The sequence below is a fragment of the Podarcis raffonei genome, chromosome 8 (assembly GCF_027172205.1).
Source record: "Podarcis raffonei isolate rPodRaf1 chromosome 8, rPodRaf1.pri, whole genome shotgun sequence".
NCBI classification, from domain to species: Eukaryota; Metazoa; Chordata; class Lepidosauria; order Squamata; family Lacertidae; genus Podarcis; species Podarcis raffonei.
Genome location: NC_070609.1, coordinates 30,967,760 through 30,992,894, shown reverse-complemented (window position 1 = coordinate 30,992,894; position 25,135 = coordinate 30,967,760). Strand labels below are relative to the sequence as shown.

Genomic DNA, 25,135 nt, shown 5'->3' with positions numbered 1-25,135 from the left:
ACATATGGAGGATAAAAATAAAACTCAAAAATGAAGTAAAAATTAAAAGGAGGGGAGCAGCTGTACAGCATCCACCAGGGAGGGGGCACATTCTTCCAAAGCTTTGATATCATGGGATGTCATCCTTTACTTTTCTCCAGTCTCTGTGATTTACACCTGTTTCCTCATTGCACAAGCCAGTTGGTACTGAAGGAGGGAGGAGCCTTATAAGCAAATTGTCTTGGCAGAGAATCTGATGTTTTATCACAGTTAATTGGTAGCCAGTATTGGAGAGTTTGCCTTTTCTACCAGATTCAAACACATTTAATGATTGTATGATCTGAAAAAACAAACTCAAGAGTGAACAAAGAACAGGGTTGTGTGAAAGACAAAGGGGGAGGGAAATACTTGGGGGCAAAATTAACTAAGACCCAACATTTCCATCTCTGGTTCGCAACAGTGTATTACTGTTCAGATATCCCTTGCTTTGGGCTAGTTCATACTAATAGTCACCTCTTGTTCTTAAACTGCAATCTGGGGATTGTAATCTGTTGCCCCTGGCTCTTGAAATCATGATAGAAATACTGAAGACAGAGAGGGTTTTTTTAAGATTTCACAACTTGCTGAAGAATCAGCCCATTTACATTTTCATTTTTTTAAAAAAAAATCCCAGCTTGCCTCTTCCGCAAGGAAAGGGCTTGCGGCAAACACACAAAGAATGACCCATGTTGTGGGTACCAGAGATGTTGCAGAAGTTCACCTGAGTGATTGTTCTTAAAAGGGCTCCTTGAAAGAAAAGTGTGCTTCTAAGTACCTGCAAAGACGCAGATGGCATCACAAAAGTGGACTCTGAAAGCCCTTAGGGTTGCAGAGACCTAGGGAGTGTGCACATTGCCATCTTAGAGCACAGTGAAGTTCTGAATGTCAGTTAATGGAAGCCACACAAGGAAAGAGTGCTCTTGTGAGAACAGGATGCTGAACTAGATAAGCCATTGGCCTAATCTGGAAGGTTCTTCTTATTTTAGATGCTTAAGTCAGAATCAATAGCATATATTTATTGTTCATGTCAACTGACAATGTTTCTATCTTTTTCTTTCTGTAACGTTTGCATTTTTAAAAAAAGAACAACCCCCCCCCCAAGCTTTTTGGCTTGAATCAATACCCAAGCCAGAAAAGGATTCACAGCAGTCCTCCCCGCATCTTTATCCTTGCACCTACTCCCTCCCGGCCATCCTAAAATGCTCCACTGTGCATCAGGAATGGAAGAGCAGTTGCGCTTGTAAACTGGAGACCTCTCAAGATCTACCTGTCATAGCTTTTGCAATGACTTTGATCAAGTGCTGCTCATTTGGTCCAGATGTGCTGCCCAGTTTGTTACGGAGGAAAACTAGCCTTCTCCGTGCTGCTGCTACCACCAAAGTCTCCACTCCCTCCTTGTAGTTAAGTTTGCAGATTGGTGGACATCTCCTGAACCCCACCCCCAACTGGCTCAGGAAATGATCTCTAGAATATGACATGATATGACAGCATTCTGTTTTTGTGGCGACCAACCAGATGCCTATGAGAAGTATGCTAGCTGGACATGAGCATAACAGCATTCCCCACCTGTGATCCCCAGCATGATGTATCTGACTGTGTAGTAGAATGTATCCATTGATTTGTCTAATCCTCTTTTAAAGCCATCTAACTTGGTTGTTATCACTGGCTCCTGTGGGAGTGAGTTCCATTGTTTTATTGTTTAACTATGCACTACATGTCCCCCCCCCCCCCCTATTTCTGATTGTTTGGGTCCATTTTCAGTTCAGTCCAAAAAGAGCAAAGGATAGTTTGTTCATCCCAGGCAGGGAAAGATCTCACCTGTGCATAAATATAGTTCCACAAAAGCAAGACCACAGAGGAGAAATGGAATTATTTCGATCTCCCACTCAAATATGCTCCATGAGAGTATCTGCAAAATGGGTATCTGATAGTGCAGACAAATTAGAATATCAGTCCTCAATTGTAAAAGCACTTCAGAGCCACAGAGTGAGAAAGATACCATCTTTTTTTCCGCTTTGACTCCTGATTGTCTAAATAAGGACATGGAAACTGTGTCCTACTAGATTTTGCTGGACTACAACTTCCAACACCCCTGATCCGCAACCACAACAGCTTTTTCAGCCAATGTGCTATGAGGTGGGCAGAGAAGCGACTTGGGTGAATCCAGCAATATCCATACAACAACATAGGATATGTAAGTATAAATCTGTAGAGGTGGCTTTTGACTGCCAGATTCTCCAGGTGGTTCTTTAAGAGGCAACTCTGGGTTTAAGCTGCTGATTAGTTAGTATGTAGGGCTCATCATGTTGTTTAGATGTTTCTTTCCTGTGTCAGAATCTGTTTCCAATGCCTTCTATGGAACAGACTGAGGAGCAGGGGACGTGACCAAAAGACAAAGGCTTGGTTGTGTTTCCTGTCTTTGGACTTGAGATGGCGATACAATCATTGCGGGAATTAACATTGTGGGATATAAATATGGTTGGAATGCTAATTAGGGACAATGGGAGTTGGAGTGCATCAACATCTAGACAGCCACAGGTTCCCCACACCCCTGAACAAAAACAATGGTGAGGCTGCAGGTGCAATCTGCTACCAATACACTTCAATTAGCTGGCTTAACTGTTGCAAGATAGCTTACTGGGGAAAGGGATAGAATTTTTTTCCTGGAGAAGTCAGTAAGGAAAGCTGGCCCAGTGCTTGGAGGCCATGTGTTGCATTTGCTGCAAATGGGTTTCTCTCACTCATGTCTGCAAGCAAAGTCTCTCTCTCTCTCTATTTTCTAGCTGACTCGGCAAATGCCATTAAACTTCACTGCTTTCCCAGCCTTAAAAATCAATTAGTTAGTATATTAAGCCACACTGGCTGGGAGCTCATTTAAGTAATAAAAATCGTTTTTGTGTAGCTTAACAAAGTGGAAGGAGGAGGAGAAGAAAATGCACGTGGATGAGGCTGGGTTCCAAGTGCCCCCCGGGAGTTGTTTTAATCTGAAGTTGTAATGGAAAAGGAAAAGGAAGGGGGAAATCGGGGCATCTGCTTGAATTGCTTATTGAAATGGGATGCTAACACTAACAGTATTACCCAGCACACAGGACATAATGGCAGAGATAAGCGGAAAATGCCCACTCTTCTGGCAAACAGATCTTTGTCTCTTGGAACAAAATACAACATGCCTGTTTACCCGTAAAGACTTTAAAAGATACGTTGACCCTCTTAGGAGATGCAGAGAGACAGGTGAGAGAGAGAGAGACAAGGTCCACTCATCAGAGTGAAAAAGAATTTTGTGTTTGTTTATTTTTTTAAATTAACAAAATGATTGGTGATCAGCAACTGAAGTTGTCCAGCTGACCAAGTGACTGGAAACATAAGAGTAGGAGCCTGTTTCTTCCTCTTCCTTGCCCATCCAGCTGTCCCTTGCCTGCTACCCATTAGGCTGAGTCACACATCAGCCAGGATCAAAATCTGGAAATGCAGCAACCTACATCTCAAGATGTTTTTAGCAAATGCCTAACTGTAGGAACGGTTTCCAGCCAGGATACATTTTGGATCTCACCCATCCATAGTCCAGGCTGATCCAAACTGGATCCCTGTCAGCCTTAGTCCTAATCATGGGGTTCTGTGAAGGTCTGCAGCTAGACCTATCTAGCCTCTGTGCAACTTATTGAAGGTGAAGGAAGATAGCAGAGAGGGATCAAAGAAACACAGCAGTAAGCATACAGGCCCCAAAGGTGTAATAGGGTTCACTAGGGGTGGGATGGGAGGTACAGGAACCTGCTAATGGGCAGGAAAAAATAAGGAAGCAGTTGGAGACAAAGACTCATTGTTTCTGTTGTCTCCGCAGTAGGCCTGAAACTTATGAGAGGGTTACATTCTGGGGTGGGGTGGGGTTAGTGCACAAAAGCAAGATCACATAAAGTTGGGAAGACCCCTGGAACTGCCACTCCTTCCTCCATGACCATATCTATCTGTCCAAAGCTAAAGCGTTGAGCGGGTGAGATCTTGGGAGTACCATAGGACCTTCCTAGAGGCCAGTAAGCAAGGTGGAAGGCTTAAAAATTTATTTCCATGATGGGTTTTCCTGCAGTGGAAGGAGCTTTTGAAGCCTTCCACCTTGCTTTCCAGGCTTTGAAGGCTCTTGTAAGATCTCTCACAACCCGTTTTGACATTTCCCCCCTGTCTCCTGCCCCCTATCTATCTACCTATCTATCATCTATCTATCTTTCAGCAACACCTGCAAACCTGTGATCACATGAATAAACTGCATGTAAGTTTCAGGACAACTGTACAGTAAATCTGCAACAAGAAATTGATCATGATGATGTATTTTCTGCTTATTTTCTTTGTATTTCTATCCTTTTCTATTCCTTAATATATTTACTTTTACTTGTGACTATGGATGTGTATGGCTGGTTGCAGTAACTGAAAATTATCTCTAGTTTCAAGTATATTTTATTTCCCAGCTCCAATCTACAGCAGCACACTAGCAACAGACAACATAACAACCAAAGCTTAACAGTGTCTGGAAAAGAACAAAGTTTTTCATTCATTAGTTGTCAGCAAGAACAACTTTTTTCTTTCTGTTTTCTTTTGGAGGTAGCAGCCATTTTGTGTCAGACCACACCCCTGGCAGCAGCCATTTTGTGACTTGTACCATTGGCACCTATTCCAAATTCCATATTTGTCTGTGGACCAATAAAAGGTTGGCAACGATTGCCTAACAGATAGTAGATGGGTATATATTTGTGTACACATTACTTGGCTAGAGAACTGCATTGCAAAATTCAGAGAAGCGCAAACTTTTTTTAAAAAAATGTTCTGTTTGGTTCTGTATTGTTTTGGTGTGCCTTTAAATGTATTTATTATTTATTTGGCAGAATCTTAATAAGAAATGAAACCTATGAGTGTTTTAATGTGATCCAAATAAAATGTTTGCCTCTTTCCTAGCTCAGAGTACCATTCTCTCTCTCTCTCTCTCTCTCTCTCTCTCTCTCTCTCTCTCTCTGCCCTTGACTTTCAAAAAACACACATATGGTATTATTAAAGTAGTACTCTCTGGTGATGTGAGGGATTGCACTATGACACATAGAAGAAGCTGGGCACCAAGATATGAAAATTCGTGCTGCATTAAAGAACCGAAGAACACCTTTTAAATATAAATATTTCAGCACATCAGTGGGGGAAATGCAATCAACCTGCACAAGATTTATCTGTAGACAGGATAAAACAAACAAAGCAAGACTAGGTGAGGGCTGGTTGTACGGTGTGTGATGGGTTTTTTAAAAATCTAGAATATGAAAATTCAGAAAGAGAGATTAAAACATCCCTGAGGATGTGAATGCTGTTTATGCGGATTTAAATTACCTCAGGCATAGATGCAAACTGAAATTGCTCATCAGCTAGGGAATTTCTAAGTATTGAAGGCTGAGAACGGTCATTGCTTAAACAAAAAAAGCTACAGGCCCATTTGTATTTCTTATGTATACAGGAGACAAGGAGACCCAGGAATTGCCTGAACAGGCCCCACCTATGCTGATGTATTTAATCACCGGCAATGGCTTCAGAAGTGGAGAAACTCTCAGAGGGCTAACTGGCATAAAACAAATCTAAGATTTTTCTTTTTCTTCCCCTCCACAACTCCCCTACCGACTCATCTGCAAAGTCCAGAACATTACTAGCTCCAGGGTATTGTGGAGGATGCAAAATGATGGACAAGCTTCTTCTTCTACTACCACTACTACTTGCTCTCTCTGTGTGTGTGGTTGTGGGGGCATTAGGAAAAAAATTAAGGAGCTGTGCTCCTGCCAATGTTGAGCCCTACTACAGAGAAACTGTTGGATAATCTGACCTCCCCATGGAGAAATTGAGAGAAATGGTCCCTGCAATTTATCTGTCTGTACATAGGGTGGAAAAGTTCAAAAACTTGAGACATGTACTCAAATTCTTAGGGATTGAACATTGCATGCTCCAGTAAATTGGGGGGGGGGGTCCTGTTTATGGAATTCCCAAGAGGCATCTGGTTGGCCAGTGTGAGAACAGGATTCTGGGGAAGAAGGACTTTTGGTCCAGTAGCTGGGCTCTTCGTATATTCTTATGAAAATCACCGATGACATATTCTAGGTCCTAAAAGGCTCAAGCCATCTGGAAGGTAAGTTGAAAAGAAAGAGGCGCTCTTTAGAGGCTGATCAATAATTTAAGGCATTAAGAGGGATGCGGCTGAGTGCAGGTCATTTGTTATTTTAAGCACATTAAGCTGCTTCCTAACAGGCTGCAGCCGATCAGGCAAATGAAATGGTCTTGGGGCACTGATAAGGAGAGAGAGGGGTTTTTCCTCTCCTAACCTAACACAACAGCAGCAAGAGGAGCTTTTTAACAGGGATGGTCAGTGCTGGTTGCCTAGAGGTCTTGGGTGTTTGCCACTGTCAGGTGGAAGGTGGATTTCAAACAGAGGTTGGCAGATGTGAGGCTAATAGGATACACTTTCCTGCCTTCTTTCTTTCTTTTTCTTTTGCCACAGCACCACCTCCTGTAGCTAAATGTAAAATGGTAGCTCCACATGCAGGACCAATTGCATATGGCATCCATCAAGTCTTATGGTAGGGTAACCTGCATATACAAATACAAATCTCTTATTAGATTGAAGGTTAGCCAGCTGAAAAAAATGACAGGGTCCTGCACATTTAATAGTTGTGTGGAAGAGGGGAAATTCTATAGTTGCAGCTTCCATGACGCTACTGTTGAAGGCGCAGGAAACTCGACCTCTCATTTTACTTCCCCGCCCCCACCGTAAGTTGCTACTGGTCAGAGAATTGAGGGAAAAGACACTAAAATTTGACCAGGACAACTGCATAAAAAACTTGGCCAGAGGCACCAATCAATACCCTTATTTTACAGCTTGGTGAGATTAAAGGTGCTTCAAGATTATTACTATTTCCAACAATCTGGCAAATTGATGTTGCACACAGAACATTTATTTGGCACTCTTGTGCAGCAAACCCACTTTGTCCTCCCCAAATCATAATTATTTTCAATAAGAAAATTTATAAAAATATTCACTGGAAAGCTTGGGATAATAATTCCAGAACATCTGGAAGTGGCCTAAGAGGTAAATGATTAGCACAAGGCCAGCTATGGCAGATAATGGGTGTGGTTGTTTTTTAATTTAAAAAAATTATATATTTTGTAATATTACTTTCTATGACTAGATCATTGGAAATCAGAAACATTTGCTGGTCTTCTGCAGGGAGCCATGAGATCTACCTGTAGATTCTGATCTACCTTCTGGTTTATAAGACATGGAAGGGTCTACATTTAAGATGCCAAGTACAGAGCGCTGGGAAAATTAGTTCAAGGGACTGATTAGGCTGCAAAGGAGACTGGGCTGTGCCCAGACAGCAGTTCCTAAGGTTCTCAGGACCAGAAACAGATGACAGGATTGCACAGGTAAAGGAATTGACTAGGGGGCAACTGTAGACAGCAACAACTTGGAGGCACAGGGGTGGATCTACTGTGAAACTAATGAAGCTTAAACTTCAGGACCCCTAATCATCCTGGAGAGAGCCCAAAAGTGACTTTGGTCTACACTGCATAATTTTTTTTGGTCTAGTACAGTGGTACCTCGGATTACATACACTTCAGGTTACATACGCTTCAGTTTACAGACTCTGCTAACCCAGAAATAGTACCTCGGGCTAAGAACTTTGCTTCAGGATGAGAACAGAAATTGTGCTCCAGCAGTGCGGCAGCAGCAGGAGGCCCCATTAGCTAAAGTGGTGCTTCAGGTTAAGAGCGGACCTCCAAAACGAATTAAGTACTTAACCTGAGGTACCACTGTAGACCCAATTTGATTCGCATGACTCAAAATGATTACTTTTTTGTTGATGTATATATTTCAACAATCCCAAAGTTTGAGAGTCAGTAGCACAGATACTGTAAATATGTGGCAATTAGTCATGGAACAATCCCATTATAGAAGATGACAGTGGTTACCTAGACCTCGCTGCTGGTTGCAGAGAGCCCTCCATAACAGTTCAAGCTTCAGGCCCCCCAAAATGTAGGTCTGCCATTGAGTAGGCAGCAGGTAGAACACCTGGAAGCCAAAGTGTACCTAAACTCACGGCAGTAAATACTACTGAAGGAAGGAGTTTGACACAAAGATTTGTATAGCTGGTAGTGGTAAGGGACTTGCTCTCTTAGAGCTTCCAACTCTGCTCTATAGTATTATAGTTTTCTACTTCAAGCAGAAACCCTAGCAGTGCAAGAACTGGTGCCTTGCCCCCAAGGCTCCTGATTTGAACCTCGTGACAGATCCACTTTCACCTTGTGCTATCTCTATTATGGAAAAGACTTCAAAGTTCATCCAGCAGATTGCACATGTGTAGGAGTAATACAGCCAGGTTATTTATTTCATAAAAATTCTACACACACACACACACTGCTTGATTGTTAAAAAACCTCAAAGTGGTTTACAAAAAAAAGATAAAACAAGAAAATCAAGAAAAAAATCACAAACATACTTTAAAACATACAAAAGTTAAAATACTAAAACTGATTAAAATTTCCTTTTAGACTTTGTCTAAAGAAGAATGTTTTCAGCAGGCACAGAAAAGAGTGATCTCAATAGGCAGGAAGTTCCAAAGTGCAGGTGCTGCCACACCAAACAACTAAGTTCTGTAGTAGGGCCAATTCTGCTGAAGCTTTTGAGTGGGCACATGTGGGTAAGGTTAAGAACATTTCACCCAGCACTCTGTTTCCAATTGTGAAATATCATGTGCTCTGAGGACACTTGGAAGCAAAGTATGCAAGTGATGATCTGTCCCTGGGATCTTCCACCAGGATCTCTAATTCAAAGGTAATAAATAATAAATAATAAAGGTACATTGCTTATATAACATTTCTGAACATAAAGGTTCCACCAAGCTATCATGACTGACTGTCAATACACCTATGGTCCATGAATATATCCGGTCCTTAAAAGGAAAGTCAATATGCCACCACAATTTCACGGTAGCAAATTCTATTTGTGAATTTTGTGTCATGTCAGTTTGTCCCTCACACATACTGGTAATCGACTTCGCCAGATGACCCTGAGTTCTAATATTGTGAGAGATGGTAAAGTGATCTAGTAACTGAACCATGTGTTCCTAAAGTTAAAATAAATGCAGTCTTACAAGGCATGCAAAATCAGATAGGCTTGCAAATCAAACTGTTGGGTACGCAAGAGAGCGGAAAGCAGAGTGGCTTCAGGAACACTTGTGGGGGATGAAGACAATTTGAATAGTGCTACAGAACCAGCTTGTTAAAAATACAAATAAAACATTTTGTGCAAAAAAGGAAAGGAAAGGAAAGAAAGCTTGGGGGAGGGGAACAGAAAGAGAGATGGAGGGAGGGACACACACACAAACAGAGAGAGAGAGAAAGAGAGAGAGAGAGAGAGAGAGAGAGAGAGAGAGAGAGAGAGAGACTGTCATTTATTTAAGGCTGCTTCTCTCTATATGTAAATGCTTCAAATTTCTTAAAATAAGCAGTATGCTTCAATGCATAATTACTGCTTTTCAGTGTTGATGTTTGTGGCCATCAAATTTGTCACAGCTGGAATCACAACACAAGAAAATGAATCCTCACCTACTTTCAGAACAGAGCGCCTCTATGGAGCAGGATAACAAAGCACCACACTTTTCTCGATTGAATGCTATAGTACACAACCATCACAAACCACCTAAGGAAATGAGCTTGAACCATGGCATGAGAGATTTCAAGCCCAGCACTGAACAGGAGGTTCGACAAAGAGACCGCCAAGGTCCCTTTCAATGCTATGATTTCCCTGATAAGAACAATGCAAAAGAACATTCTCCCTCTCTCTCACACACACACAACACCAGAACTCGTGAATATCAAATGCAGCTAAATGTTGGAAGATTCAGGACAGATAAAATGAAGTAGAGTGCATTGTTAAACTTTGAAACACACTCTCCCAGGAGGCAGTGATGGCCGCCTACTTGGATGGCTTTAAAAGAAGGCTGGCCTCCCTCCTCCCTCCCCCCCGCCCCCGCCAAGACAGTGTGTGGCCTGTGAGTTCTGTGTTGAAATACTCTTGCAGCCCACTTGGTACGAAAAGTTGGGCCACCCTGCCTTAGATACATGCTTTAGTTATTCGGCTTGTAGCAGTTTAATTTTGTTCAGAACACTTAATAATGTCCGTATCTGTGGCCATATCACGACTACACCATCCCCTAATGGAATAGCTCTGCCTGAGAACTGCTTCTTATAGACTAATTGCTTGACTTGGTAAAGACTCTCATATGCAGGCAGAAAGTAGCAAGAGGAAGGAAGCCAAAGAGAACTAGTCCCACCATATTTTTAAACTAACAAAGTTCCACATGAGGGGAACAGATCTCCATGCCTCTAGGTCCCTGAACCAATTAGAATGGGGGAAGTCATGGATACAGATATGCACCAGAGCTTTGTCGCCTCATCTCGACCTATGCCTACTAACAGAGTTATTAACATTTAAAATAAGAGTCTTCAGAAGGTCCAAACTTACTCCATGTGTAGATTAGAGAGGCTTAAACAAAGGAAATGTAAATTTCATCCAGATGCCCTTTAGGACTGGCCTTAGAAAATCTTAAAATGCAGTTTGGACTTTTAAAAAATGGGAGCAGATAAATGTCAAATCTGATCAGTCCTTGTGAAAATAACCCACAGCCACATTCTAATAAAGCTAGGTGTTTGCATGTCAAAGCACTACATATGCAGCTGAGAGTAGGGAGGTTCGGATAATCCCCCACTCATTCAGGGGTGAGAGGCTCATGTTGCCATGTGAGCTAGCCATGCTTACCACTGCTGCCACACCTGGTAGCCACACAGCTCTGCTAGGAATCCCCTCCCCACATTGTTGCTGGCATTCGTCTGCCTTGAGAGACAATGGAGAGACAACTGGTTTGACTCCGGGTGAAGTCAAACCAGTGCAGAATCACTGTGGCTGTGGAGACTGGTAACTCATAACTGCTGCCTCCTGCATGGTTTTTGATGCATTAGCAGCACCAAAGTGACCCCTCTGGGGCACAGGCCTTGGCAATGTATATGGAAGTCCTGAGCTGCCCAGGCAACAAGACCCGCCCCTGCCCCCAGCCTCACTGATGTGGTCTAAAGGAAAGCAGAGCAATATGTTCGGCATGTTTGGCAGAAACCACCTTCTTGACCATTGGACCCACTATTGGACTCATCCGTTCAAACTGCTGGAGCCTGTCTTCAAAAGACAAGGAAAGTCCCTAACCCACCAAGGGTTTGAGACCCACTGACTACCTCCACCTAGTTTAGCCAGCCAGTAGAAGCTGTTTCCTAAGGTGTGGCTGCTGTCACATGCTGACAGCTTCTAGGAGCCACACATGAGAGCTGGATGCAGGGTGGGGACCAAAGGTGAACAAACTACCCCAGAAGGAGCATGATAATAATACTACTGTTCCCCATCACCCCATACATTCCACATGACCCAGAGGATGTACCCAGAACTCTGTCTCACTCACTGTGACACAGAAGGGAGTTTCATCTGAAACTTTCTACTTTCCTTGAGCAATCCACTGCTGCCTCCTGGACTGCTGAAGAGGCAGGCAGTTTTTACATCAAAACAGCAGTTGCTGCACTTTAGAAGGTCACACATTGCTTTCTGACAATCTCTGGGGTTAAACTGAAGAAATGCAAGTTTTGCTCGTTTGTAGCATGACTCAGCTGCATGTTGCTCTGACTGACTGGCAGCTTTGACAACAGAATACCACCTTCTTATCCTTATCCTCCCACCAGTTTTTCAACCTCTTAAAATTAAATTGGTCATGTTTTAGTTGTTTCATTCCTTGATTTCCCATCAGTATGAATGTTGTGGCTGCAACCTGAATAAAGAAATGTGAAATTGATTAATCATATGCATTTGGTTTAGTAGCTGATTGATATATCAGTTTGATTAGCATATGGGTTGAAACAATATTTCTGAATCAAGAAGCACACTTTTAAAATGTAAACCTTTGTGCCACAGCAGGCATTCTTTTAGAAGGCTAGGTAAAGGTAAAGGACCCCTGACAGTTAGGTTCAGTTGCGGGTGACTGTGGGTTTGCGGCGCTCATTTCGCTTTACTGGTCAAGGGAGCCGGCGTACAGTTTCTGTGTCATGCGGCCAGCATGACTAAGCTGCTTCTGGTAAAACCAGAGCAGCGCATGGAACCACCGTTTACCTTCCTGCTGGAGCGGTACCTATTTATCTACTTGCACTTGACGTGCTTTCGAACTGCTAGGTTGGCAGGAGCAGGGACCGAACAATGGGAGCTCACCCCGTTGCGGGATTCGAACTGCCGACCTTCTGATCGGCAAGCCCTAGGCTCTATGGTTTAGACCACAGCGCCACTCACATCCGTTTTAGAAAGATAGTTATCTTTAAATAGTACTTTGCAGCCATTGTGGCAGACCTTCAGTAGCACAGGTGCTTTTTAGACAAGTGCATCCACAAAGGACTCCTCATTCTGAGTCACCTAGGATCAGTGTCACTTCTGTTTTGTCGGCAATGGGTACGCTAGCAGAAGGCACTGGAGATACTCACATATTCACCCACCCACCTGATTTTCCAGGGACAGTCCCAGAATTATGAAAACCATTTGACTTGATCCCAGAATGTCCCTTTCCCCCCACCAGCAGCACCACTGCCAAGCTGGAGTAGGAAGATGAGCCAATGCTTGTCCCGAATGATGGTAATGGCCATGGCTAAGATGGAACACCCTGTTGTCTCTCCATGACTGCAGCAGCTGGCCTCCTCCCTTGGAAGCTCATAGCAGCTGCTGGAGAGTGGACAAGGAGGAAGAAAGACTGCTGTCGCCAAGGTCAAGGCCCATATGACACGTTGGCTCTGAGGGGGCAGGCAGAGGGCAGAGCTGCCCTTGGTGGGAAGAAAGGGGGAGCAGAGCAGAGCACAAGTTGTCTTGACTGGTGTGGGGGAATGTTTTGTGTGTCCATGTCTAATCTTGCTCTTTCTAAAATTCATTCATTGGTGTGTGTTTTCTTTTTGTAAATCTACCAAAGAAAAAAATAAAATCGGGGTTAATGGGTTTTCTCAGGATGGTGGAGGACATGTCTGCTGTGTCCCATTGGTGTAGTGGTGGTGGCACTGTTAGAATTCCTGCTCCATGATTGCAGTCATGGGATTTTTGTGTATCACATGACGGTGTATGTTTTGACTCCACAGAGTGGGAAGTGAAGGAGACAGGATGTTTGTGTTCCTGTGTTCCGTGAAGTGGGACTATTGTCCTTTGCTCTTTTTCTCTTTGCTGTCTGATGCTAGAGAGAGAGGGAGCCATGTTGCAGTGCTCCGTGTGTGTTTATATGTAAATAGAGTAGATTAGCCAAAATGCTGAGTTGCTGAGGTCTGTCACACAAACTGCGAACACTCTGCGGATCCCTGTGTGCCGATGTCTGTTGGCATTGGTCGCTGTGATGTTTGGGCAGAAGAAAGCTTTTGAAGCTCCCAAATGAATGACCAGGAGGGAGAGAACATGGCAGTCAGGCATGTGTCTCTGCCAGGGTCCTACTCAAGTGTAGGACAAGCTCCTGACAGGCACTTGCCCTTCTTCTGATAGGAAATGCCCCACAAAAAATGGGGAGTCGAGGAGGGTCAGTTGGGGGAGGAGTGATTAATGTCCCTATTTTCATCTGAGGAATGTTGGAGGGTATGTACTCAGTGAGTGGGCTATGAGGGACTGGTGGGACTGAAGCAACCATGGATGAGAAGGAGTCAACTCAGTTGTATCTCATGCTTCCACCAGTGAGCATTGAATGGGGAGCATACCCTTTCCTGTCTGCCACCTCAGTCAAGTGGCTCAATGAAGCTCATAGTAGGCCTCACTCTGCCTCCAGATGTTGTTGGACTCCAGCTTCCACTACCCCTGAGCATTGGCCATGCTGACTGGGCCTGAGATCCAACAACATCTGGAGGGCCAAAGGTATCCTACTCATGGATTAACTGATTAAACACTCTAACTTTTTTCCCCACACACAGCCTGCTAAACGAGCATTAAACTGAATACAGCATGCATTTGTTTTTTAAAAAGGTTGACATTAAAAAAGGTGGACAGCCTGTCAGAATGATGTAGGGATAATGTGCAAGAGACAACTGAGCCAGTATTGGAACGAGGAGTAAGTATGTGTCTCTCTTTTACAGTGAACACACAGGAAGGAAAAGCAGATACAACTGCTGTGCAAATGTGAGTTTTAAAACTGAAACTGCAATTTGGATTGTCCCTAAGATGCACCGTACTGGGAACTCCAAAGAGATCTCAAGGTCATCATCATTTTACATATGATTTTCATCCTGGTGCAAAGGGGATGCCTGAAAAAGCATTAAGAGACCACAGAAAGGTCCAAGCCTAGGTGGGATCGATTCCCAAATCTTTCAAGTCACCCACTCCACTTCACACCTCCTTCAACATCTGAGGATGTTTGAAACGAATAGGTTCCTAGTCCTAATGAGAATTGTAACACCAAATTCTTCTTGATGTTTTTTTTTTCTTTTAAAAAAAACCACCATTATGCTTAGTTTATCAGTAAGTGGGATGGATTGGTTCATTAAGACATCAAAGGTACAGTAAAGCTGCTACTTTTTTATCCAATGGACAGACCACCATCAACCATCAGAGCACCAGACAGTCATTGAACCATAAATCAGCACAAAAAGCTCTGAAACTTTATTAAGCCCAGCTTGTTGTTTTATAGAACTGCTCCTTCTTTATTTGCCTTATGATAAAGAACAAACCTTCCCATCACTGCATTTAGCTTTCCCTGACTTGTTACTCATGCCCTCCACGCAAACAACAGCACAGCCAAGAGGCAGCGGTTTATAAATTATAATGCAATTCTGTCATGCACACGGTATTAATGTGCTTATTTTAAAAAACAAAAAACCTCGTCCTCTGCTATGATGAACTGTTGTTGGTATTAACCAGGATGTGGTGCGGAATTCATACTGATTTCCCATTTACTGCAAAACACTCCCTCAATTTATTTTAAATGTCACTTCACCATATATTCATCAGGTATGCTGTAGAGGTGATTGTAATTAATTTCACATCGTACCGACATGGCTAGCATACGTAATCCTCAGGGAAGGGTACTAAGAGCACTTGCTTGTCTGCAAGCCAAGGCAGGCAGTCTGAACTCCAAATCAGTCTCTCTGTGATGGATAGAAAGATATAGAGACAGACAGAGATGCAATCCATGTCTCTCTATATCAGGCATAGACAAAGTCGGCCCTCCAGATGTTTTGGGATTACAGCTCCCATCATCCCTGACCACTGGGAGCATATAGTTAGAGCATATTGTCCAGGTTCCTACTTTCATTCATGGCACCTTGACTCTCAACTCGATTATTCCCAAAGACTTTATTCCATAAGTTAAGCACAGGGGTCAGCAAACTTTTTCAGCAGGGGGCTGGTCCACTGTCCCTCAGACCTTGTAGGGGGCAGGACTATATTTTGAAGGGAAAAAAGAACGAATTCCCATGCCCCACAAATAACCCAGAAATGCATTTTCAATAAAAGGACACATTCTACTCATGTAAAAACACCAGGCAGGCCCAACAAATAACCCAGAGATGCATTTTCAATAAAAGGACACATTCTACTCATGTAAAAGCACGCTAATTCCCAGACCATCCGCGGGCCAGATTTAGAAGGCGATTGGGCCAGATCCGGCCCCCGGGCCTTAGTTTGCCTACCCATGAATTAGGGCATGGTTTAAACATAGCTCTAAGATACACAGATAGGCACAAGCTGAAAACTTTGTCTCAACACTGGACATGCCCCTTGGGCTTCTATTTGAAGAGCGGGGTGGGCACAGGGTATGATTCACATCTTAAGAGATGGGATTGTGCAAGCAAGTAGGCTTTCCTGTGAGTAGGATGAACCTGTTCAGTGGCATATTTAACAGTGGTGGACCTTAGGGTCTCAAATTTCAGCAGCTCCCTCAACACCAGAATTTGGTGCCCCTACACCTCTCACACTCCATGTGCTTTTGTGACCAACATAACACACTCAGCCAACATATTTTTGATTGCCCTAAGCTCCTCTGATCTTATTACTAACATAAACTTCTTCTCTGTTACCAAATAAAAAACAAAGCTATCAATATAATAAAGGATCATTAATCTATTGTCTATTTGCTTGGAGATATCTTTAACTGAAGATTAGAAGAAAATTATTGTCTTGTCATCTTGGATGTCACGCTTCTAGTTATTTTACTCACATGTAAAGTTCCATTTTGAAAAATTGTTGCCAGATAATGAAACTTCGGAAAATTGTATTTAAAATGTTACAGAGCATATTAACAATAGATGAAAATGAAAAATAGGCTGACATTTCCATGGAATTACTCAACACTTTGATTCTTTCTTACACATACACATAATTTGTCAATTTAGCCATTGTTGTGTGTGTGTGTGTGTGTGTGTGTGTGTGTGTGTGTAGACTGATAGATAAACATATACAGTAGATGGAGTTTCTTTGTTGTTGTTTTTAAAAAAATGTAAGGAAAGTATTGGTCCAATTTTAGATTCAAAGCAAAAATATAGTTATATATCCCCCCCCCCCAAAGCATATTAGGGTTGTGAACAGTAATGTAAAAACACAAAAAAACCACAATTAAAACCAGGACAGAACTGCAGCAAAATAAAGGGCAAAGTACATAATTCACAGAATTACCCCTAAAGAAAAAAGACAATGGTTTTGAGTTGCAAAACATAATTTGTCCCAGAAAACCCAAATGGATCTTGATCTCCTGTACAGAAGCAAAGGCTGGACACCAAAAGCTGACCTACCTTCATAGTTTGCCTGAAATCCTTGAGCACTGACAGCATAATCGCTTACAAGCCACAAGGACAGCACCACCCCAGTACTCACGATGGGAGGAGGCAGTTGGAATCCTGTTAACCTGAAAGAGATCACAATGGGAAGAATCACACCAGGCACTTCCTATTAAATATGTAACGCAGAACCATCCTGTTACCAGCCTGCCCAACCATCTCCTGCCTTCCTTTTAAGTGAAGGTGTAATACTGTAAAACGGGGATTACTCAGACTGTGGCACAGTCCTGACCTCTTGTCTTTCTCTGCACTACCTGGGCAACATGACTGCCACCCACAATGATTGGGGCCCCTTTATAGCTGATCCTTTAAACTCTCCCCAGACCATAACCCTCCTGAGGCCACATCCCTCAGTAGCCCCTACTTTGCACTCTCTGTGGATGCTTTTGCCTGGATGGAATGTGCCCTTGAACTCTGATCATGTTTCTTGCTTGCCTGGAAGGGGAGAGAGAGGGTGTGTGTGAGTGTGTGTAGAAACAAGGCAAAAATTACATTTATTGTTCCTTCCACTTTTGCCCTTGCCCTCCCCCCCCCCACTGGCATTTGGCCCTAGAAAGTGGCCCAGAAGGGAATCTACCCCTCAGAATGAAAAAGATTGCCTACCCAAGAGCTACAGTAGATGAACAAAAAGGTTGACAATTACGGCAGCTTCATATGTTCATTCACACTGATAAAAAAAGCAACACTTATGTCTTTGCCATCAAAGTAACTCATAGGGCAGGCTCAATGAGCTTGACAAAGGCTGACTCGATATGTGAATTAAAGATAATAGCTGGTGACATTCTGCAGTCCTCCTAGGTTCCATCCCTGAATGACTTTTCTTCCGCAGCTAGATGGCAATTGTTAATTTTATTAACACAGGTTTGTTCAGCAATCATTTCTGAACTGGCATTACGATATCCCAGGTATTAATTCCCAGCTGTTCTATTGACACAGCTGGGAAATAGCTGATGTACATTTTTGACGAACAATTACAGTTTTATCTTCCAATCCTATTGCCTCTCACCTGGCTAAGGCAATTTATTTTTAAAAAAAGCTTTAAATGTGGATTTTAATTTAAAGTGCTCTCTCTCTCTCTCTCTCTCTGCTTTCATCAGCTTAACACCTAAAATTATACTACATAAAAACATTGGAGAGAGGCAATAACTCAGTGGCAGAGCTTTGAACACAGAAGTTTCCAGGTCCAGTCCACAGCAAGCAGGGCTGGAGGAAGGCACTGAAGACTCTGCCAGCCAGTGTAAGCAACACCAGGATAAAAGGACCCATAACTGGACTCAGATGTAGGAACGAGGGGAAAATTCATTTGGTCCACTTTTCCCAGTGGGCTGACCCAACACAATGGTACCAAACTTCTTTCTGGACTGGAACATGACTCTTGGTCGGATAACCCTCTTCAGCATATTTCATGATGCAGCTTCGGTGTGAAAAATGTGTGCACCCCATGCTAAATAAAAGATGCACACAAAAAACTGAAAATTGTGTGTTTTTTATGTAAAATGAGCTGTACAGGCAATTTATGTCCACATTTTTCATGTGTTCCTTCAAAAAGTCCACACAAATTGAGGTTAAGAATCATGGAAACTGACAAAGGGCAGAATTACTTGTTCTGTTCACCGCCTACCTAGAATAAAGCAGTTCCCTAGGTTTGTTGGTTGGTTTATTACATTTATATACCACCCTGCATTCAAGGATCACAGGGTGGTTTGCAGTATGAAACACAAAAATACATAACATAATAGCAAACAAAGCAACACCCCCCCTCCTCAGTTTGAAAAGCTGTAGATTGCTAATTAGTCAAAGGCCTGGGAGAAGAGGAGTTTATTTTTTCTGCTATTGTTGTTATTTCTATTATATTTTGTTCTGCTGTTTAAATTGTGTGGTGTTTTCTTTTTTCTTTTTTAAAAAAGTTAGCTCTCTCATTTTGACTACAGCTTCAGAACCATAGCTCTCATTTAAAGTTATATTCCCGTAGTCATATAGTCCAGGGTTTGTCAACTATTTTAGGCCCATGGGCACATATACAAACCACAGAAACTGTTATGTCCTCCCCCACAATCAAGTACACACCACAACCTGCTGCATATTTCAAGCCTAATTCAGCAGGGGGCTGTGGCAGCAGAGAAGGCCTCTGAGGTCACAGGTGTGCCCACGAGCACCACCCTGGCAATGCAATATATATCATATGTGTCTGCAGTTGGCAAGGCAGTGCCTGCGAATACCACAGCACCCCCAGACTTCTCACTTGCTGCCATTTACACTTAATAAAAGTTTGCTGGATTGTAACAAAGTCTCCATTGTACCAAAGTTGGACTTTGGGGTACACATGACCTTCCTAAACTAGAGTACTCCCTGACAGGTTCTGTTAAGGCTGCCTGAAGCCCAGTTCCCAATATCAAGCTCTTAGGGGAGCGGGTGGCACTGTGGTCTAAACCACCGAGCTCAAGAAGGTCAGTGGTTCAATTCCCCGCAATGGAGTGAGCTCCCATTGCTCTGTTCCAGCTTCTGCCAACGTGGCAGTTCGAAAGCACACCAGTGCAAGTAGATAAATAGGTACTGCTGTGGCGGGAAGGTAAATGGCATTTCCAAGCACTCTGGCTTCCGTCACAGTGTTCCGTTGCGTCAGAAGCAGTTTGGTCATGCTGGCCACATGACCCGGAAAGCTGTCTGTGGACAGATGCCAGCTCCTTCAGCCTGAAGCGAGATGAGCACCACAACCCCATAGTCGCCTTTGACTGGACAACCATCCAGGGGACTGGATTTAACCATCCTTTACCTTTTTACCTTTTTACTAAGCTCTTAATTAGATAAAGATATGACCAACTGCCAAAAATACATCACATAATAGCATGGAGTATGAGAGTCTACCAGTGTTCACATCCTCCATTCTTAAATTTTCACCCTCCAGATACACACATCAACTCATATCACAGGTGAAATAAGGGTGAGCACATTGACCTCTGTTAGTTGCTAAAGCAACACACAGGTACACACTTGTAGATTCAAGAATATTGTAAGTGGGAAAACATTATTGTCAATAAAGTGGGTTTCTTAGTAACATCTATGTCATATTGTCATCACCCCCCATACATCCTTCAAACAACTTGAGAAAAGCATTATGCAGTATACTCACTTCCCATTGCAATGAGCATTGTAGTAGTGATTACAATTGGACTATATAGCAGACAGCTACAGCACAAGTGGTTCAAATCTCATGGTGAGTGTGACAGAACAGAGCACATAGTCATGTTTGCTATGCGGCAGCAAAGGAAGCTTACTTCTCTGTCTCCAATGCACCCCAAGTCTCCAATGCACCCAGCTCTGCAGCACATTGTAAGAGTTTTGCAAAAACTTTCAGGTAAAGTCCATCTCACCCATTCCAAACTTGATGCCACAGTTGAGCAGGTCTGGTGGAGGTGTTTAGGCAACCATCTGGTCAGAGTGTGGCAGTTCAGGTGCCTGGCTGGCATTCTCTTGTGCCATTGGTTTGATCTCTGTACAACGGCTGTGGTCTGTTTAACTTCCATTATTATATTTGTCTATTCTTACAAAAACTGTAATAGGTTAAGATCTGGTGAAGTACAATAACAACTTTGTAAAGTATATAGTTTTGGGTTTCCCCCCTCCCCTTTATTTTTCCTTCTATACGGGTGCTGTTTCTCTTTTTCTTTCTCTCTCTTTTATTTACAGCTTACCATGTTTAGTGCACATATAACTATGTACATTCTGAACTTTCAATAAAGATGTTACACACACACATTGTTCTGTACTGTTGGTGAAGAAGGCATCATGGTAGAAGGCAATTAACGTTTTGTCTAAAGTGGAAATTGAAGCAAACCTGTGGGTTCTGCTTGAAGCAAAACACTTGAGAAATTTTGAGGGAGTTTTGTTACAGCTATTTAAAAAATCCAGGAGTAATTTTTAAAAAATATATTACTGAATTATGTCTATAGTTAAATATGAGACATATTTGAAGGTTCTCTCTTATATTATGTGTCTGGATAATTCCGAGGGAAATCAAGAGTTCTAATTAAGTCTAGCAAAGTTTCCCAGAAACACTTCTCCTGTATTTAATATAGAGAGATATCCTGTCATATCACAAAATATAATATAGGCATAAGTGCCCCCTTTTCCTTCCTCTAAGTCTAAAACTTCTCTGTGATAACACAGAATCCATTACCCCTTTTTCTGATATGGTTCTCATCATCAGTTCAATCAACAACAAACAGTTATGGCTCCTGGTGACTAACCTATTAAAAGCCAGAAGGCCAGGGAACTCTCTCCAAACTTTTTCGACTTCCTCTAATGAAAATCCAGTGGAATGCACCATTTAACCTGGCGTTAAATTACTCTACCTCATAGTCCAGTGCATTTACTCGCACCAAATTTAAATGTCGCCTATTAATGAGAATTTCCCCATCAAATTAGCTTTTCTCTTGCTTTTAACCATAATCAGTTAATATGATATGGGGTCTTGTGGGGGAAAGCAGAACAAGGCTACCTACTCTAGGAAAAACTGCAAAGTTGGAAGAAAACATATTTTTAAAGAGAAGCAAAACAGATACTAAATGTTTTGAAACATTTATAATCCACATATTAATTAGGCAGCAGACCTCTCAGCATTCATTCAGTAATGAAGACTAACCAGAGATCCTTTCCAGAAATGAACAGCAAAATAAATTTTCCGAGTTTTTCCTTCATTAATTTGCAATTCACGTCTCACTATCTGTGAACTGCATACAGCAGAACTATGGCTGTGCCAAATGTTTGCCCATTTCAGTCTTCAGGATGAAAGATGTGCTTTGGAAAGGGAGCTGAAATTTCCCTTGAAAAAACACTTGTACCTTGGTGTGTTTGTTTTTGGTGACTGTTCCCAGTCATCATGTCGCCTTTACTCCATTGTTGGCTTAGAAGCAGAATTGTAGAGCTGCCCCCAGTAAAACTGGGAGCAAGAGCAAAAGCCAGCACCCCTCAGAGGACCATTGGACTAAGACCATTGCACTCATTCCCATCTCCCCAGGGCAGCTCTTCAAATCTGCCTATAGCCAAGCAAATATTTATATAATATTATATTATCTACCTTTGTCTTGTATGTATTATACTATATTATGATAATTATGAAACTTATTTCCCACTCTTCCTCCCAAAGGAGTCCAGGACAGCAAATAACAAGCAATACAACAATAAAAACATATTTAAAATAATCCCAATATAGACACAGGCTGGGAAAGAGCTCTACCTAAACGTTTTGTTGGAAGGTCTACAGAAGGTGCCAAAAAGAAAACAGAGGCAACACCTAATATTTTAAAGGCAGGAATCCCAAAGGGTTGGTGCAATAAAGGTTTGGTTCCTTCATGGTGCAGAACAGAGCTCCTGGTTAAATGGAATCTAGGAGAGGTCTTCACCTGCAGAGCACAGTGATGAATTGGGTATATAAGGGGTGAGATGACCTTTCAGGTGATCCAGTCCCAAGAAATTTACAGCTTCATAGAGCAAAATCAGCACCATGAACTTAGACCAAGAGCTAATTGGCAGAGATATGTCTTGTTGCTTTCTCAGGGACCTGTTTTGAAAAGCTCACACACTTACACACAAAATCTGAGTGTAGGACAAAGCCTACCCCTACAAGAGACTCTCTTGGCCAGACAATCCCATCCGGTGGGATGTTACCCTCCCATTTCCCAAGGGGCAGGGTGCATATTGGAAACAGTGTTATCCAATATTAGTTTGTTAGAAGCTGAAGATCTGCACCCAGAAAAAAATGGGGATGAGGAGAAAAGCCGCTGGGTCAGAGCCATTTACAGAAAATGTAGTCAAAAGACAGGCTGATGGTTGGTTAAACAAAAGCTAAAGAGCTGGAGGCAGGAATGACGTCAGATATAGGCTGGCTAACAGGTATGAGGGAAGGGAAGGCAGCAGGAGATTGCTACTAATATGCATAAAGATGAGTTACTCAGACTAACATGATTTGGAGCATAAGTTATATAGAGTTATATAGAGCCAGCCAGCCCATATTGACTCTTCAAGTAACTTGGCCCTGGCTGAGCTGTAGGACTGCAGATCCAGCTCTAGCCATCATATGGGTGTTGTTGTAGCCTAATAGAGACTGGTCCTGTACACCTGCACTCACAGTGATACTCCGAGGGCACTGGATGCCTTCAAAGCTTTGTCCCAAAAATGAGGAACCTGTGGTCCTCCAGATGTTGTGGGACTCTGACTCCCATCAGTCCTAGCCAGCAACAACCAAGTGCCAGAGGTGACATGAGAATATCTGGAGGGTCACAGTTCCCCATCTGGTTCTGCCACACTGGGTGCTAAGTCTAGGGGCACCTAAGGGAGTCACGACTATGATGTAGTGAATTAAACAGAATGGAAGGTGAGAGGCAGAGGGGGAGGTGTCAAATTTTGGCTTTGCACAGGGTGCTGCTGAAATTTGAAATTCCAAAGTCCACCCCTGCTCCAGGCCCCACTGTTTCCCCTCTCATGCTTTTCTCATGTATTTTTATTTTTGCCTGGTGGGAATTATATCTTGGACTCTGATTATGTCATTTGCTTGTGCCTATGGAGAGCAAAAAGAGGTATGTGATGAGCGTGAACCAGCCTACTGTACAAAAGTAAAATTGACATTGATTGTTCTACCTGCTTTTACTTCTGACCCTGCTCATGTGTTCCTTGGAAGGCTGTAGAAAAGGGAATGTGTCCCTTTGGCTGAAAAAGGCTCCCCATCCCTGCTTTAAATGCAACTCTGCTCCCCTCCATAAAGAGACGGCACACAGATTGCCAATGCACTGGCCGCCAGTGGTGAAATTGAGGAAAACCTCATGTCAGGAGTAGCCTTTTGTAGCACAGCCAAAAGTTTTCACTATAAGTTTTGATGACTTCCATTTTTCTCAAAGTTTTTTTTTGCCCCCTAGTTGTTACTTTGAATTTTTAATACTACAAGCCATTACAATGAGATTTGTAGAGTGACATTATTTTATATTGGCAGAATAATAATTGATATCTTAAATAACCTCATTAATCAAGAAGGAAAATTAGCTTGGTGCGGAAGCGAAGCAAAATTCTGCTGCACTGCCTTATATGGAATCAGTTAAAGGGCAGTGCTGTCTGCCAGGCTGAGCTTAGGAGCACTACACGGATGGTTGTCCTTTAAATCTCTGCTCCCAGGAGGCAGACACGGTGCTTTGGGCCACACAAAGCTCAGCCAACTTCAAATTATATTGTTATGACACACTAAGGCAAAGGCTTTGTGTAGGTTTTTGAAGCCATTTGTCTTTATTTGATGGCATTCATTCCCTGTCCCAATGATTAGGCTAATCCCTCCAGTTGATTTTCCACGCAAAAGACAAATGAAAGAGAGAGCCAAACATGGGGCTAGAGTATAATCAAGAATTCTGTGTAATGCATAGGAGTTCCTCAGAATGTGAAAAGGGATCCACACATGTAGAAAGCTTGAAAGTCATTGTCCTGGCAGAGATGCGTCAAACCTGTGGCCCTTCAGATGCTGTTAGATTACAACTCCCGTCATCTCTGCCCATTAGCGGTATGAGCCTGGACTAATGGGAGTTGGGAGTCCAACTGTATCCAGAGAGCCAAAGGCAGCCACCAGGATCACATGGTCACATTCTACCTAAAGGACAAAGGATAATCTTGCCTGCTCTCAAGCACCTGAAACCCCTTGTGAAAGTGCCAGTGATATGTGTCCCCTGCCACAACAGACATCCAAGTGTTTTCACTGGTAAAATATAGATTAAATAATTAGAGCAGATCTTACTAACCATTGCAGACGTCAGTAATCTGGAAGGCCTGATTTACAACCTGGGCACAGTAATTCCACTTCTGAAGACAATTGTGGGGTAGGGAAATTATCAGTGGTTGAATATGCAACTGCATGCACAGGTTAGCAGGAATTTATGAATAGGGGTTCACATCCAATTATGCACCTTACTCAAAGCAAAGAAATGCATCTACATTTGAATGTGCATCCTGATGTGTACTAAAAGCAATGGATACCATCGAGATATCAATGTGCACTCCCATAGCCCTTCCTATTTACACACAAGTATGAATTTCTAAGACACTCTACAGAGTTTCCATGGATATCTCAGGCCATAGGGGAGAAACTCCATGAAAATGAAGGGAAAGGATTTGCATATCCCTATAGGCCACTCACCCACACATTTTCAGGTTTCCAATGCAAAAACAAATGAACAAACATATAGTGATCTCTTCCTTT

At 42.6% G+C, this 25,135-nt stretch overlaps 1 protein-coding gene across 3 annotated transcripts in view; it reads right to left on the bottom strand.

Annotated features, from left to right (window-relative positions):
• CSMD2 (CUB and Sushi multiple domains 2) overlaps positions 1–25,135 on the bottom strand; it is a 480,348-nt gene that overhangs the window by 367,981 nt on the left and 87,232 nt on the right. For all 3 annotated transcript variants that reach the window (XM_053398926.1, XM_053398927.1, XM_053398928.1), the window contains exon 3: positions 16,858–16,970. In XM_053398926.1, the coding sequence (XP_053254901.1) occupies positions 16,858–16,970 (113 nt within the window). The remainder of the gene's footprint in view (positions 1–16,857; positions 16,971–25,135) is intronic.